General features: G+C 38.4%; 1 protein-coding gene across 1 annotated transcript in view; it reads left to right on the plus strand.

Annotated features, from left to right (window-relative positions):
- Positions 1-15895, plus strand: part of LOC123526698 (von Willebrand factor A domain-containing protein 8-like) — a 106991-nt gene that overhangs the window by 64338 nt on the left and 26758 nt on the right. Inside the window, exons 26-34 of the mRNA XM_053523090.1 lie at positions 413-527; positions 3756-3894; positions 7538-7755; positions 8661-8780; positions 9967-10037; positions 11070-11195; positions 13038-13102; positions 13806-13954; positions 15311-15506. Of these exons, the coding sequence (XP_053379065.1) occupies positions 413-527; positions 3756-3894; positions 7538-7755; positions 8661-8780; positions 9967-10037; positions 11070-11195; positions 13038-13102; positions 13806-13954; positions 15311-15506 (1199 nt within the window). The remainder of the gene's footprint in view (positions 1-412; positions 528-3755; positions 3895-7537; positions 7756-8660; positions 8781-9966; positions 10038-11069; positions 11196-13037; positions 13103-13805; positions 13955-15310; positions 15507-15895) is intronic.

Below are 15895 nucleotides of genomic sequence, written 5' to 3' on the forward strand. Positions count from 1 at the left end.
TAAAAATGCTAGAATTTCTTTTTAGTCTATTCCTGTGGAGCTAGCAATCTTAAATGAAATTTGGCATAACTTTGGTGCCAGTTTGGACACGACATATAAATTATATTATGAAGTTAAAAGAAATGACTTTACCAGACCAGTATGAAATCAGGACTCTGAAATTTAGATGCTAAATTTTTAAATGATAAGAATGAAAATATTTGAGTAAGCACATATTTTAATGAAGCTTTGCCTGTGTATTGCTCCTGTAGCTACAGATCTATATATCTGCAGTATCTGGCAATTTTCACTTTTGTCTTTAAACTCGGAACATTTCTTAATTTGGAATTTGAATGATTATAAACCTTGATGGATTGCCTGACTATTTTTAGAGACAAGGTTTTATGGCGGTGTTACTGTACCATACTTTCAGATTCCCTCTGCCTGACTTTGAGTTGGCTGGTCAGTGGAATATACAGCGTCAGGGCGGGAGGAGAAAAACTGCTGTAATGGCCTTACCTGTACAGACAAGAAAACTGGGACTGAAAGTACGAATCTTTTGTGAATATAGTTTTGTTCGTATATTATCTGAACATCTGTGTAGGAAGATTTAAATTAGGTCTTGAAAGCTTGATTTGGCAAAGTGCTAAGTCATCAGTTTTTGTTTAATGGTGGTTTCTTCTGTCCGAAGATTAGGGCTTTAGGTCAAAGCTACATTACTGTTTATGGGGTGTCCTTGGCTGAATGGTTAAAGTCATTGACTTTAGATCACTTGGCCCTCATTGATGTAGGATCGAGCCTCATTTGGGGCCGTGAAATTTTCATGTGAAGAAGCCATCCAGCTGGCTTACGGAAAGTCAGTGGTTCTACCCAGGTGCCTGCCCGTGATGACATGCAAAAAGGGGCATCTGGTGACTTCCTTCACCATCAAAGCTGGAAAGTCACCATTTGCCTATAATTGTGACAGAGCAATGTTAAACCCAACAACCATTACTGTTCAAGTCTTTAACAGAGATTTGACTGCAATAATACTACACACTTCTTCATTTGTTTTGTAAGAAAAAAAGGATATTTTAAAAAAGTCTAGACAGAGGTTTTAAAGCACTGACTACATTAAAAAGTAAGAAGTTAATTTTTGGGGGTCAGTATTACATACTTTCTCTTCGCTACTTTGGGATGTTTTTGGCTGCGTGGATATGGTGATCAGAACTGTTCCCTTGTAGGTTTGAACCCAGTGTGGTGTTTTGAATTCTTTTATATGAGGAAGTTGGCTTGCAGAAGATCCATGGATCTATTATTAGGTGCCCATCTGCACCTGAAATAATACACTGAGGCCCACATTAATTTTAGTCTTGTTCCATTAAAATCTGGAAAGATCAGTTTTGTGTCTGGATGACTTAAAACGCACAAAAATCAATAGAAAGTCATATATTACTGTGTAAGCATTAAGTGACAGTTTCTTGAGTTAGAGATGTTCATCTAAACATCAATTTTAAAGAAAACTAAATACATGTGATTTTTTAAAGTAAAACATGGAATTGCATGCACATTATATACAAAGTAGCTAGTTTGAAACACTATTAATTAAATACTCCTAGACTAATTTCGACATAAAATAGAAACATGTCTGCGGCTGTAGCTGGAGATCACTTGGGGGGCACCCTACTAAGGTCATGGTGACACAGTGTCTGTAGCTGGAGATCACTTAGTCTTGGGGGGGGGGGGCACCCCACTAAGGTCATGATGACACTGTGTCTGTAGTTGGAGATCACTTGGGGGGCACCCCACTAAGGTCATGATGACACAGTGTCTGTAGCTGGAGATCACTTGGGGGGGCACCCCACTAAGGTCATGATGACACAGTGTCTGTAGCTGGAGATCACTTGGGGGGCACCCCACTAAGGTCATGATGACACAGTGTCTGTAGCTGGAGATCACTTGGGGGGCACCCCACTAAGGTCATGATGACACCGTGTCTGTAGCTGGAGATCACTTAGGGGACACCCCACTAAGGTCATGGTGACACTGTGTCTGTAGCTGGAGAACACTTGGGGGGCACCCCACTAAGGTCATGATGACAGTGTCTGTAGCTGGAGTCACTTGGGGGCACCCCATTAAGGTCATGATGACACAGTGTCTGTAGCTGGAGATCACTTGGGGGCACCCCACTAAGGTCATGATGACACCGTGTCTGTAGCTGGAGATCACTTGGGGGCACCCCACTAAGGTCATGATGACACAGTGTCTGTAGCTGGAGATCACTTGGGGCACCCCACTAAGGTCATGGTGACACCATGTCTGTAGCTGGAGATCACTTGGGGACACCCCACTTAGGTCAAGGTGACACAGTGTCTGTTGCTGGAGATTACTTGGAGGGGCACCCCACTAAGGTCATGATGACACTAGTCTGTAGCTCGAGATCACTTAGGGGGCACCCTACTAAGGTCATGATGACACAGTGTCTGTAGCTGGAGATCACTTTGAGGGCACCCTACTAAGGTCATGACACAGTTTTTGTAGCTGGGCAGGCAATTAACTGTCATGATGACACAGTGTCTGTTGCTGGAGATCACTTGGGGGCACCCCACTAAGGTCATGGTGACACCGTGTCTGTAGCTGGAGATCACTTGGGGTGGCACCCCACTAAGGTCATGATGACACCGTGTCTGTAGCTGGAGATCACTTGTAGGCACCCCACTAAGGTCATGATGACACCGTGTCTGTAGCTGGAGATCACTTGAGGGGCACCCCACTAAGGTCATGATGACACAGTGTCTGTAACTGGAGATCACTTGAGGGGCACCCCAGTAAGGTCATGATGACACCGTGTCTGTAACTGGAGATCACTTGAGGGGCACCCCACTAAGGTCATGATGACACCGTGTCTGTAGCTGGAGATCACTTGGGGGTACCCCACTAAGGTCATGATGACACAGTGTCTGTAGCTGGAGATCACTTGAGGGGCACCCCACTAAGGTCATGATGACACCGTGTCTGTAACTGGAGATCACTTGAGGGGTACCCCACTAAGGTCATGATGACATCGTGTCTGTAGCTGGAGATCACTTGGGGGCACCCCACTAAGGTCATGATGACACAGTGTCTGTAACTGGAGATCACTTGAGGGTACCCCACTAAGGTCATGGTGACACAGTGTCTGTAGCTGGAGATCACTTGAGGGTACCCCACTAAGGTCATGGTGACACAGTGTCTGTAGCTGGAGATCACTTGAGGGGCAACCCACTAAGGTCATGATGACACCGTGTCTGTAACTGGAGATCACTTGAGGGGTACCCCACTAAGGTCATGATGACACCGTGTCTGTAACTGGAGATCACTTGGGGGCACCCCACTAAGGTCATGATGACACAGTGTCTGTAGCTGGAGATCACTTGGGGGCAACCCACTAAGGTCATGATGACACAGTGTCTGTAACTGGAGATCACTTGAGGGGCACCCCACTAAGGTCATGGTGACACAGTGTCTGTAGCTGGAGATCACTTGAGGGGCACCCCACTAAGGTCATGATGACACCTTGTCATAGACATCTGGACCTGAAGTTGTAACAGTAAGTTTGGAGGCCAGTTTAAAAATGAAGTCATACCATTGGTTAATTTTAAGACTAAGCTCAGGAGCGACCAATCGGATAACAAAACAATGATTTAGATAACCCTGGACTGAGTGCTGTGTAACTTGTTTGATTCAGATAAGTTTAAAGCTTTCTTCACAGTCGAGCTTAATTAAAATTGGTTCAAAGTAAAGAAATGCTTTTTTAGGGCCCAGTAACTGTGCGTGTAGAATCAATGCCTATAGATAGAACTGAAGCACGCTCGGATAAGTTCACGGAGCAACAAGCATTTTGGAACGTCCCCCTTCATGAAACAAACATCATTTGTGATATAGCTGTTACAAAAGGTAAGATTTGAAAAAAAAACAACTGATATTTGTAGATATTTATGAGATCTGTTTCCAGTAAAATGAAGGAAAGATAATGTGTTGTTAGCTCACCTGAGCCACAGGCTCATGGTGAGCTATTGTGACCGCTCAATTTCCGTCGTCCGTCGTGTGTCGTCCGTTGTGTGTCCGTCAACATTTTCTAAAAAAATCTTCTTCTTGAAAACCACTGGGCAAAATTACACCAAACTTCACAGGAATGATCCTTGGGTGGCCCCCTTTCAAAAGTTTTCAAAGAATTGAATTCCATGCAGAACTCTGGTTGCCATGGCAACCGAAAGGAAACACTTTAAAAATCTTCTTCTCAAAAACCAGAAGCCCTAGAGCTTAAATATTTGGTATGATGCATTGCCTAGTGGACCTTTAGCAAATTTTTTCAAATCATGACCCCCAGGGTCAAAATTGACCCCGCCCCAGGGGTCACTTGATTTTACTTAGGAAAATCTTAAAAAATCTTCTTCTCAAAAACCAGAAGGCCTATAGCTTAGATATTTGACGTGTAGCATTGCCTAGTGGACCTCTACTAAAATTATTCAAATCATGACCCCGGGGTCAAAATTGACCCCACCCCAGGGGTCACTTGACTTTACATATGAAAATCTTCAAAATTTTTCTAAAATAAACCAGAAGGCCTAGGGCTTAGATATTTCACATGTAGCATTGCCTAGTGGACCTCTACAAAATTTATTCAAACCATGACCCCCCTGGGTCAAAATTGACCCCGCCCCAGGGGTCACTTGATTTCACATAGGAAAATCTTCAAAAATTTTCTAAAAATAAACCAGAAGGCCTAGAGCTTAGATATTTCACATGTAGCATTGTCTAGTGGACCTCTACAAAATTTGTTCAAATCATGACTCCCGGGGTCAAAACTGACCCTGCCCCAGGGGTCACTTGATTTTACATAGGAAAATCTTCAAAACTTTTCTAAAAATAAACCAGAAGGCATAGATCTTAGACATTTGACATGTAACATTGCCTAGTAGACTTCTACAAAATTTGTTCAAATCATGACCCCGGGATCAAATTGACCCCACCCCATGGGGTTACTTGATTGTATACAGAAAAATCTTCAAAATTTTCTAAAAATAAACCAGAAGGCCTAGAGCTTAGGTACATGTATTTGACATGTAGCATTGCCTAGTGGACCTCTACAAAATTTGTTCAGATCATGACCCCCGGGGCAAAATTGATCCTGCCTGAGGGGTCACTTGATTTTACATAGGAAAATCTTCAAAAATTTTCAAAAAATAAACCAGAAGGCATAGAGCTTAGATATTTGATATGTAGCATTTCCTAGTGGACCTCTACAAAATTTGTTCAAATCCTGACCCCCGGGGTCAAAATTGACCCCGCCCGAGGGGTCACTTGATTTTACATAGGAAAATCTTCAAAAATTTTCTTAAAATAAGCCAGAAGGCCTAGATCTAAGATGTTTGACATGTAGCATTGCATAATAGACTTCTACAAAATTGTTCAAATCCTGACCCCCGGGGTCAAATTGACCCCGCCCCATGGGGTTACTTGATTGTACATAGAAAAATATTCAAAATTTTTTAAAAATAAACCAGAAGGCCGAGAGCTTAGATATTTGACATGTAGCATTGCCTAGTGGACCTCTACAAAATTTGTTCAAATCTTGACCCCCAACCCCCCAGGGTTAAATTGCCGCAGGAGTTACTTGATTGTACATAGGGAAATCTTCTTAAATTTGCTAAAAATAAACCAGAAGGCCTAGATCTTAGATATTTGATATTGTAATAGACTCAGAATTTCATTACCAAATTTAACCTCAAGCTTACATATTGCTATTTTTATAAATAAACAATTAGACAGTATATCTTAAATGAAACATAAATATATAAACTTTGGATGACAATGTAGGATACTTTACTAACAGAATAAATTGATAATGAAGCTTATATTTGGAGGTATTTAAGGCACTTACCTGCCAGGATTTCTGAACTTCTCGAGACTGTGACATTTTTCCAATATTTTATGTATTCTAAGAGAATATCTCACAAATTAAGATATTAATACAATGTTATAGGACATCTTGAACATATAGGACTTTATAGGACATTTATTAAGGGTTATATTTGAAGAAATCCTTGATTTTTACCTTTTTGTAAACTGGCTTCAAATGGCGGACAAGAGTTGTCTACCTTGGGTCAATTTCCAAGGCCTCTTATAAATAATTAGTTGCTAGTTCTTCACATATTATGTGTCACATGAAACCTTTTAATGTTTTCTCATCTAGAAAAATATGTAACTTTTCTATCTTTCACTATTCTTGCAGTATTTTGTAATAATGATTTGTCCAGCTATTGACCTCTAAGTTTGGCAGGCGGGAATATTCAAAATCCTTGCAGCTAGGAATTTATATTCCTTAATAATTCTTTCCTTTTATGAGTTTTTATTAAAGCTTTTGGTTTAAACATTTGAAATGACTAGTAAGGCTTGTATTTTAAGTGTTTTTAGCATATTATCATTCATATTATTTATGTAAATTCACTTTTTCTAAAATATTCCTGGCAATATGGCCGCCATTCCAATAAAAATCCTGTCATCCTGCCAGACTTACAGGACAAATGGAACCATATGATTGGTCAATTCTGACAGTCCTGGCACTTCCAGAGCTTATATAAGTGGCCAGGCTGGTCATTTGGGACACTTTTCAACTTGGTTGACAAACAAGGTCGTGAAAACTTGTGACAAATCTCTGGTAAATGATTTTAGACTATTATTGACATTAAATTCTCCCTGGTGTTCTGCTGAAATAAACAACTAAAACTGTTGAATTTCTTAACCTTATTTGATATAAAACATGATTTGTTTACAATATGTTACATTGCCTAGTAGACTTCTACAAACTTTGTTCAAATCCTGACCCCCGGGGTAAAATTGGCCCTGCCCCAGGGGTTACACTGCCAAAAATATGTGCATATACGGGAGTATACGGTTCCGTATATGTCTAATATACGAATATCATATAAAAGGTATCTTTCCTGAAAGTATGATCAAAACCTACGCCTTAAACATACTTTTGGACCTTGACAATACCTAACTTTGAATACAGACATAAACTGTTGAAACGTATTTATGCTAAGTATGAATAAACGGATCCATGTGAGAAAAACATGAATGTCCAATTAAAGAATACGGGATTCCCGTATATGGAATGTTCCATATACGGGAAAAATGTTTCCGTATACGCCCATATATTAGGAGTATACGAAATGCGTACACTCCTGTATACGGAACCATTTTCCGCAGTGTTACTTGATTGTACATCGGAAAATCTTCCAAAATATTTCTAAAAATCATCAGTTTGACATTTGAAACATGTAGCTCATATTACTCAGGTGAGTGATCCAGGGTCATCATGACCCTCTTGTTTATGTTTCTGTATCCTTCTACTTGTACTAAAAAGTTTTATCCTCTTAATTAAACAATGAACATAGCCGCATCTCTTCATAAGTCACAGTTTTTCCAGGTAGCAAAAGCAAAACAATGAAGTTTAAATAAGTAAATTGAATGGTGAACATGTTTTGTGCCAAAAAATTTATGATGCTAATAATTGATTCTTGCTATGGATTTTCAGCAATTAACAGGAGTCCAGGCCACACCACTTCAGACATTATACATATCGGAACTGCTAATCCTGTAGGACTGTACTCAATGAACCCACGTACTATGACTGCAAACTTTATCGACATGTATGATGTTTTCCCGATGATAAGTGGCTCATTCAGACCATATGTCAAACTGTACCCCCTTGGAGCCCCACTAGATGATAATGTCATCCTCCATGAAGAAGTGGTAGGTAGATAACATTATACAGAGAATTAGACATTACAAAGTGGTAGGTTTTATAGTATCATACAGAAAATTTGACATGATAAAGTGGTAGGTAGATAATATGATACAGACAATTTGACATGACAAATTTGCAGGTAGATAACATTATACAGAGAATTTGCCATGATGAAGTGGTAGGTTTTATAGTATTATACAGAAATTTTTACATGATGAAGTGGTAGTTAGATAGCATTTTACAGAGAATTTGACATAATGAAATGTTAGGTAGATAGTATTATACAGAAAGTTTGACGTGACAAAGCGGTAGGTAGATCGTATTATACAGAGAATTTGACATGACAAAGTGGTAGGTAGTTTAGTCAGGTTTCATATCTACCTCACCTACATCCAATCCAGGCCAAAGCTGCTGGGAACAGTACCAGTTTAAATGTATCACTCAGCACTGAACACTTGTTGGGATATCAGTCTCACTCAAGAATTGAACCTAGATTGCTATGGTTGTAATCCAACCTGCTAACCACTGCGCCACTGACTCCAAATACAGAGGTAGACATTGAGAAGTGGTAAGTAGATAGTTTAATACAGAGACGTTGACATGAAGATGTGGTAGGAAGGTAGTATAATACAGAAAGTGTCCAATCCCATTTTTGTAACATACATGTGCAGTCCATTAGTCAGCATTCAAAACTAAATTATCGGCATGTTAACCTGGATTATGATTTGAAGAGTAATCCAAATGGATGAAGAGCAACATGTGTATAAGAAAAGACTTGATGAAAAAAAAACATGAAAGAAAATTTTGTGAGACATCACTGCTACCTGATTTGAAGTTTACAAATATTGATATTTGTTTTGCTTATCTTTTGTTTGTGCTTTAATTGCTTGCATATATGCCAATATTTCAGACAAATACAGTGCTGAATGTGAACTTTGAGACAGGGGAGATATCTCGTATTGTGATAGACAGTTTACCTCAGACAGCACCAGACCGTAGTAGATTTGTATCAGCAGCAGCAACCAAGTCTGTATGTTGACTATAGATTATCTTTTACAAAACAAGCCATCAGTAAAATATTCTTCAAAAACAGTGTCTTTTATCTATTTTTAGTGGGAAAGAATACACATATATTTTAATATTAGTTTCTTGTTTATATATTCTCTTAGTATCATGTCTACATCCCCTCTGTTCGCATTTCTCCCTTCCCCGTTTCTTCCTACAGATTATTCACTCCTTCCACCAAAAAAAAAAAAATAATAAAAAAAATACTGATTTGTGTCTAAGTATATCCTATGTCATCATTCCCACACCCTACCCTTCACCCCCCATGATACTATTTTCATAGAAAAATCCCTTGTGTGATTTTCAAACAAATCTGTTCAAGCACGCTGTGAAACATTCAGAAATTTTCAAGTGTGTGCATATCTCTAAACCATTGAAATGATTTCTTAATTATTTTCAGAATATTCACTGGTAGGTGATCTGCATAGCCTGCCCGTCCGCTTAGCTCAGTAGGGAGAGCGTTGGTCTATGGATCGCAGGGTCGTGAGTTCGATCCCCGGCTGGGGCGTATGTTTTCTGTGTCGATTTGATAAAAGACATTGTGTCTGAAATCATTTGTCCTCCACCTCTGATAATTCATTTTGGGAAGTTGGCAGTGACTTACGGGGAACAGGTTTGTACCGGTACAGAATCCAGGAACACTGGTTAGGTTAACTGCCAGCTGTTACATGACTGAAATACTGTTGAAAAATAGTTTTAAACCCGAAACAAAACAAACAAAATGTTTATTGAAATATGCATGATTCGTAGCATTTGTATTTGAAACTATCTACTACATCAGACTTGAAAATGAAACCAAATTGCTATGAAGTAAAATTTCATTCAAAGTTAGATAAATAATAGTATAGGCCAAGTGTCTAAGTAAATAAATAATTGGAGGAAATAAATATTCAAACCTACGAGACTCGAGTTCCCCATTCCCACACCACCAGTCAACTCCATTTCCCCCCAAATCTTCCCCTCCCCCTGCATGCACACTTTATTTCTAATAGTTAAAGCCTACCTGCTCACTATATCTTGGCACTTTGTTTTATTCAAACAGATAATAAGTGTACTTTTTATGGTGGTTTAAATTATACCATCAGATACTTAAAAATAAAATCTGCATAAAATCATGTAATAACAAGTGAAACATTTATTTTTGTCTTCAGAGTCCATACAGACTGTGCTCAAGTAATGTTCCAGATCCCTATGGTACAGTTGTCTTCTTTGAGAAAAATGGGTAGGTTCATTATGATATTGAGGCGCGCCATGAGAAAACCAACATAGTGGGTTTGCGACCAGCATGGATCCAGACTAGCCTGCACATCCGCGCAGTCTGGTCAGGATCCATGCTATTCGCTTTCAAAGCCTATTGCAATTAGAGAAACCATTAGCGAACAGCATGGATCCTGACCAGACTGCGCGGATGCGCAGGCTGGTCTGGATCCATGCTGGTCGCAAAGCCACTATGTTGGTTTTCTCATGACGCAGCTCATATAGTCCTTTATTTCTTAGGAGACTACTCTTATCTTGAAGGTTTAACATGCCTTCTGTTGCCATGGCATATGTTAGGGTTTCATTGGGTAGGGATAACTTATATTTACACTGCCCTGTGACTTTGAAACATGGTGGGGGTTAGAGTAAGGTTTGGTGCACCATAAATAAAAATTATGCTTCCCAGTGGTGGTTTTGCCAGTGACCGTTCCAAGGCAGTGCCCCACTGTGTTCCTTTATTTGTTCGTTTTGTCCTTGTGTGTTTGCTTTGTGTGACTGTTTGTGTTAGTGGTGTTTGCATCCATGTCTGGCTTGGCATTTAGGGAGGCTGGGTATTTGGAATGTGGCTTTCCCAGATGGATATTTATCCTTGTTTTTATCTACATGCAGCTGGAAACAGACAAAAGAATGACTGACTAGAAAACCATAGTCATATGACTAAGACTTGTGGTAAAAGCACTTACATTGTGTTTTTGTTAGATATCTGGAAATATCAACTCTCTTTTTCATTTTTAAAAGTTACATGAAATTATATGCAATGTTTCCTCTTTACTGTGTAAAAAATGCTTTTGAAAGTCTAAAGATAGCACTGTATGTTTATATGGATTACCTGGCCAGTCACTACTCTGCTAATTGCAGTATTGTTACCATTAAAATTGCAAACAAATCACACTTACTTAAAAAAATAATTAGCAAAGCATCTTAGGAGGGAATGCACTGTACATTGATACATGTATATATAAGGAAAGTTATAATAATTATTATTCATATTTTTCAGAGACTTTCTGGAGATAATGAGTTTGTTAGAGGGTATCTCTCACAATGTATCTTTACCAATGCATGTGGATGACGTGCACCAGATTGGCTTAAACCAGTGGATACTGACTGAGGCCAAAACTAACAAGTAAGTAAGCGTAAATTGTTCTTACTTCAAATGCTTTGTATTTTATACCAGAAATACCATGGACATAATATTCTCATTAACTTGCTTTGTATCAGTTACTGTTATATTCCAGAACTTTACTAGTCATAGACACTCTATATATTATGTTCTGTTTTTAGCTCACATGTCAAGTCGCCATATGACCTATAATTGTGTCGGTGCGACGTTAAACCCAACAACATATAGCTCACATGTCACAAAGTGGCAAGGTGAGCTTTTGTGATCGCGCAGCGTCCGTCGTCCATCCGTCCGTAAACTTTTGCTTGTGACCACTCTAGAGGTCACATTTTTCATGGGATCTTTATGAAAGTTGGTCAGAATGTTCATCTTGATGATATCTAGGTCAAGTTTGAAACTGGGTCATGTGCGGTCCAAAACGAGAAAATAGAAAAACCTTGTGACCTCTCTAGAGGCCATACTTTTCAATGGATCTTCATGAAAATAAATCAGAATGTTCATCTTGATGATATCTAGGTTAAGTTCGAAACTGGGTCACGTGCCATCAAAAACTAGGTCAGTAGGTCTAAAAATAGAAAAACCTTGTGAACTCTCAAGAGGCCATACTTTTCATGGATCTTCGTGAAAGTTAATCAGAATGTTCATCTTGGTGATATCTAGGTCAAGTTCGAAACTGGGTCACGTGCCTTTAAAAACTAGGTCAGTAGGTCAAATAATAAAAAAAACCTTGTGACCTCTCTAGAGGCCATATTTTTCATGGGATCTGTATGAAAGTTGGTCTGATTGTTCATCTTGATGATATCTAGGTAAAGTTTGAAACTGGGTCAACTGCAGTCAAAAACTAGGTCAATAGGTCTAAAAATAGAAAAACCTTGTGACCTCTCTAGAGGCCATACTTTTGAATGGATCTTCATTAAAATTGGTCAGAATGTTCACCTTGATAATATCTGGGTCAAGTTCGAAACTGGGTCACGTGCCATCAATAACTAGGTCAGTAGGTCAAATAATAAAAAAGCCTTGTGACCCTCTAGAGGCCATATTTTTCATGGGATCTTTATGAAAGTTGGTCTGAATGTTCATCTTGATGATATCTAGATCAGGTTTGAAACTGGGTCAACTGCGGTCAAAAACTAGGTCAGTAGGTCTAAAAATAGAAAAACCTTTTTGCCTCTCTAGAGGCCATATTTTTCAATGGATTTTCATGAATGTTCACCTTGATGATATCTAGGTAAAGTCCAAAACAGGGTCATGTGCGGCCAAAAACTAGGTCAGTAGGTATAAAAATAGAAAACTTTGTGACCTCTCTAGAGGCCATATTTTTCAAGAGATCTTCATGAAAATTGGTGAGAATGTTCACCTTGATGATGTCTAGGTCAGGTTCAAAACTGGGTCACATGCCTTCAAAAACTAGATCATTAGGTCAAATAATAGAAAGACCTTGTGACCTCTCTAGAGGCAATATTTTTCAATAGATCTTCATGAAAATTGGTCAGAAGTTTTATCTTGAGGATATCTAGGTCAAGTTCAAAACTGGGTCACATGAGCTCAATAACTAGGTCACTATGTCAAATAATAGAAAAAAACGACGTCATACTCCGTTCAAAACTGGGTCATGTGGGGACAGGTGAGCGATTCAGGACCATCATGGTCCTCTTGTTAGTAAAATTTGTTGAAATGCAACAAAAATATATTTCTGATATGAGTTTAGCATATTACAGCTAATCAAATTGCAGATTTCAAGCAAAATGTATGAAATCTACTCTATGTCAGAAAATGATTCTGAAAAATGATTGGCCACCTAGCTGTTTATATTTAGCTCACTGAATATTTGTCTTTATGTTGCAGGAAATATATGATAGTTAGGGATGGAATTGAAGACTTCAAGTTAAACACTATCATTGAAGAAGGAGGTAAGTCTTTCTAGGAAAAAAATGAAACAACTTTCCAACATATACTGCTTGATAAAGATTCTCAAAGATTTGTCCTACAGAATGTTGATTCCTATATTAATTAAGGATGCTTATCTATATACTAATTACATATGCTAATTCCTGCACCAATTACATATGCTAATTCCTTTACCAATTACATACGCTATTTCCTGCACCAATTACATATGCTAATTCCTGCACCAATTACATATGCTTATTCCTTTACCAATTACATATGCTAATTCCTTTACCAATTACATATGCTAATTCCTTTACCAATTACATATGCTAATTCCTTTACCAATTACATATGCTAATTCCTGCACCAATTACATATGCTAATTCCTGCACCAATTACATAATGTTAATTCCTGCACTAATTACAGATGTTAATCCCTGCACCAATTACAGATACCTATTCCTATACTTACTAAAGATGCTAATTTCAGTTGCTAATTCCTGTTATAATTACAGATGCTAATCATTATTTAAAAAATGTTATGACTGAAATTAGATCTGTAGTGAGTATAGGAATTGGCATCTGTAATTGGTGCATGGATTAGCATTTGTGATTTGTGCAGAATGTTAATTTGTACACAAATAACAGATGCTAATTCCTATGCAAATTACAGGTGATAAATCCTTCTTTAGTTACAAGTGTTAATTTCTACACTAATTACAGGTGCTGGTGCTTATGTGCAGAAGTGTTCTACAGTACCTATGTCTGATAGTGTTCTATCTGCCACACTTGGAGAGAAAGTATCCTCACCAAACAGAGTGCTGGTCACTCCAGATTCCTATGGTAGTGTACTGAAGGGATTTCCAGATCTGGTATGTATTTTGTTGTTAGGGAGTGTCACCAGTAACCATAATGTAGTTAACAAATACTACATGACACTGCTATAAATATTATACAAGACCTAAAGCGTTAGGTGTACTAAAGCATATTTTGTTCATTTAATATGAACTGCAGTGTGATATATAATTTTCAATATACCGTAATGTATAATGATAAGGTTTTATCATATTGTTAAAAGGTAGTGTTGTCTCAGAAATTGGCTAAAGAACCTATACACATAAATTAGAATAAATTTATCTCTTTAGTAAACATAATATCATCTAGTCTGTGAAAATGTATAATAACTAATATCATAGTGATATGTGACCATGTGTTTTACATGTATATGGACCAGAATGACTTCACACTGATTACAGAGCAAAGAATGCAAATGAGATATACCTTAATTTAGAATTGATATTTAATGAGAATGCATTGATGCTACTGAGATGATAAGGAAGTTGGACGAATATTACTGACGTTAAGTGTAATTAAACCAGTCAAGAGTATTAAACAAGAAAAATTGGCAGTTGCAGCATGATTCTTTTCCAAGGAGAAATTTCTCTTTTGAAATTTATTTGCTACCGGGTGTATTGTCACTTGCTATTTAGACTTTGTCTTCAGTATTTCAATAAACAGGGGCCTCCGTGGCTGATTGGTTAAGGTCACTGACTTCAGATCACTTCCCCTCATTGATGTGGGTTTGAGCCTCACTCGGGGCGTTGAATTCTTTATGTGAGGAAGTCATCCAGCTGGCTTCTGGAAGGTCGCTGGTTCTACCCAGGTGCCTGCTTGTGATGAAATAATCCACGTAGGAGCATCTGGGTTCTTCCTCCACCGTCAAAGCTGGAAAGTTGCCATATGACCTAAAATAGTGTTGGTGTGACTTTAAACCCAACAAAATAGATTAATTCAGTAAACAGTATAACAGTGATTTTTCTATGTCGCAACGGGATGAACAAAATGTTTTAGTTATTACCAATCTTATTATTAGCAATCCAAACAATGTTGTATGAAAATGGCTGGAGACCATATTAATAGCTTGAGCCACTGGTGCTCGAGGGGCCTCCATAGCCAGATGGTTAAGGTGGCTGACTTCCAATCACTTGCCCTTCACTGGTGTTGGTTCAAGCCTCATTTGGTTGGTGTTCTACCTAGGTGCCTGCCTGTGATGAAATAATGCACAGGGAGTACTCTTGGGTCTTTTTCCACTATCAAAAGCTGGAAAGTGGCCATATGACCTGTAATTGTGTCATAATGATGTTAAACCCAACAAAAAAATAAAAGCAAAAAAAGAAAAAGGAGCTGATGTTTGAACTAGCAAAGTTTTACTGTATATATACTTTCAGAGTCAGGCAGATATATACAAAAGTCCAAGAGAACCATTGAAAAATGAACAACCCAGTTCAGGGGACCAGCTGCTTGGATTTACACGGAAACAAGACAAACAAAGCCAGGCACCATCCATAGTGTATCTTCCAGGTTGTGGCCAGGTTGTCAGGACAATACCTACATGGAAAGCACCAGAAGGTGTTCTACCTAAAGGTTCATTATTTTGCATTTTATATTTGATTTTATGAAATAAGTTGCTGCCTATCCACTGGAAAACCCTGAGCATGCATGGTCAGTTTGTCCTTTCTAAGGAAAAGTTTCTTTTCAATACTTTCTGTGGAAAATTTAGGGCCTTTTCCAGTATTTTTGGAATGGCAAAGGGAGTTAAAAGTAGACTGGGGAAATATAACAGGGTTATTATAACAGTATTCTGGCATACCAGACTGGGATTTCTGATGATTTCACCAGTGCTGGAAAACTCTCGTGCTGTGAATGACGTATAAAGAGCTACATCTGTATAGTAGATTTGTGTAATAATTATGTTTTACGTAAAACTGGATAAAATTCCTATACGGTAACCTTGATAGTTTCTCTTTGTTCCT

This window comes from Mercenaria mercenaria, chromosome 14 (genome assembly GCF_021730395.1).
Source record: "Mercenaria mercenaria strain notata chromosome 14, MADL_Memer_1, whole genome shotgun sequence".
Classification (NCBI taxonomy): Eukaryota; Metazoa; Mollusca; class Bivalvia; order Venerida; family Veneridae; genus Mercenaria; species Mercenaria mercenaria.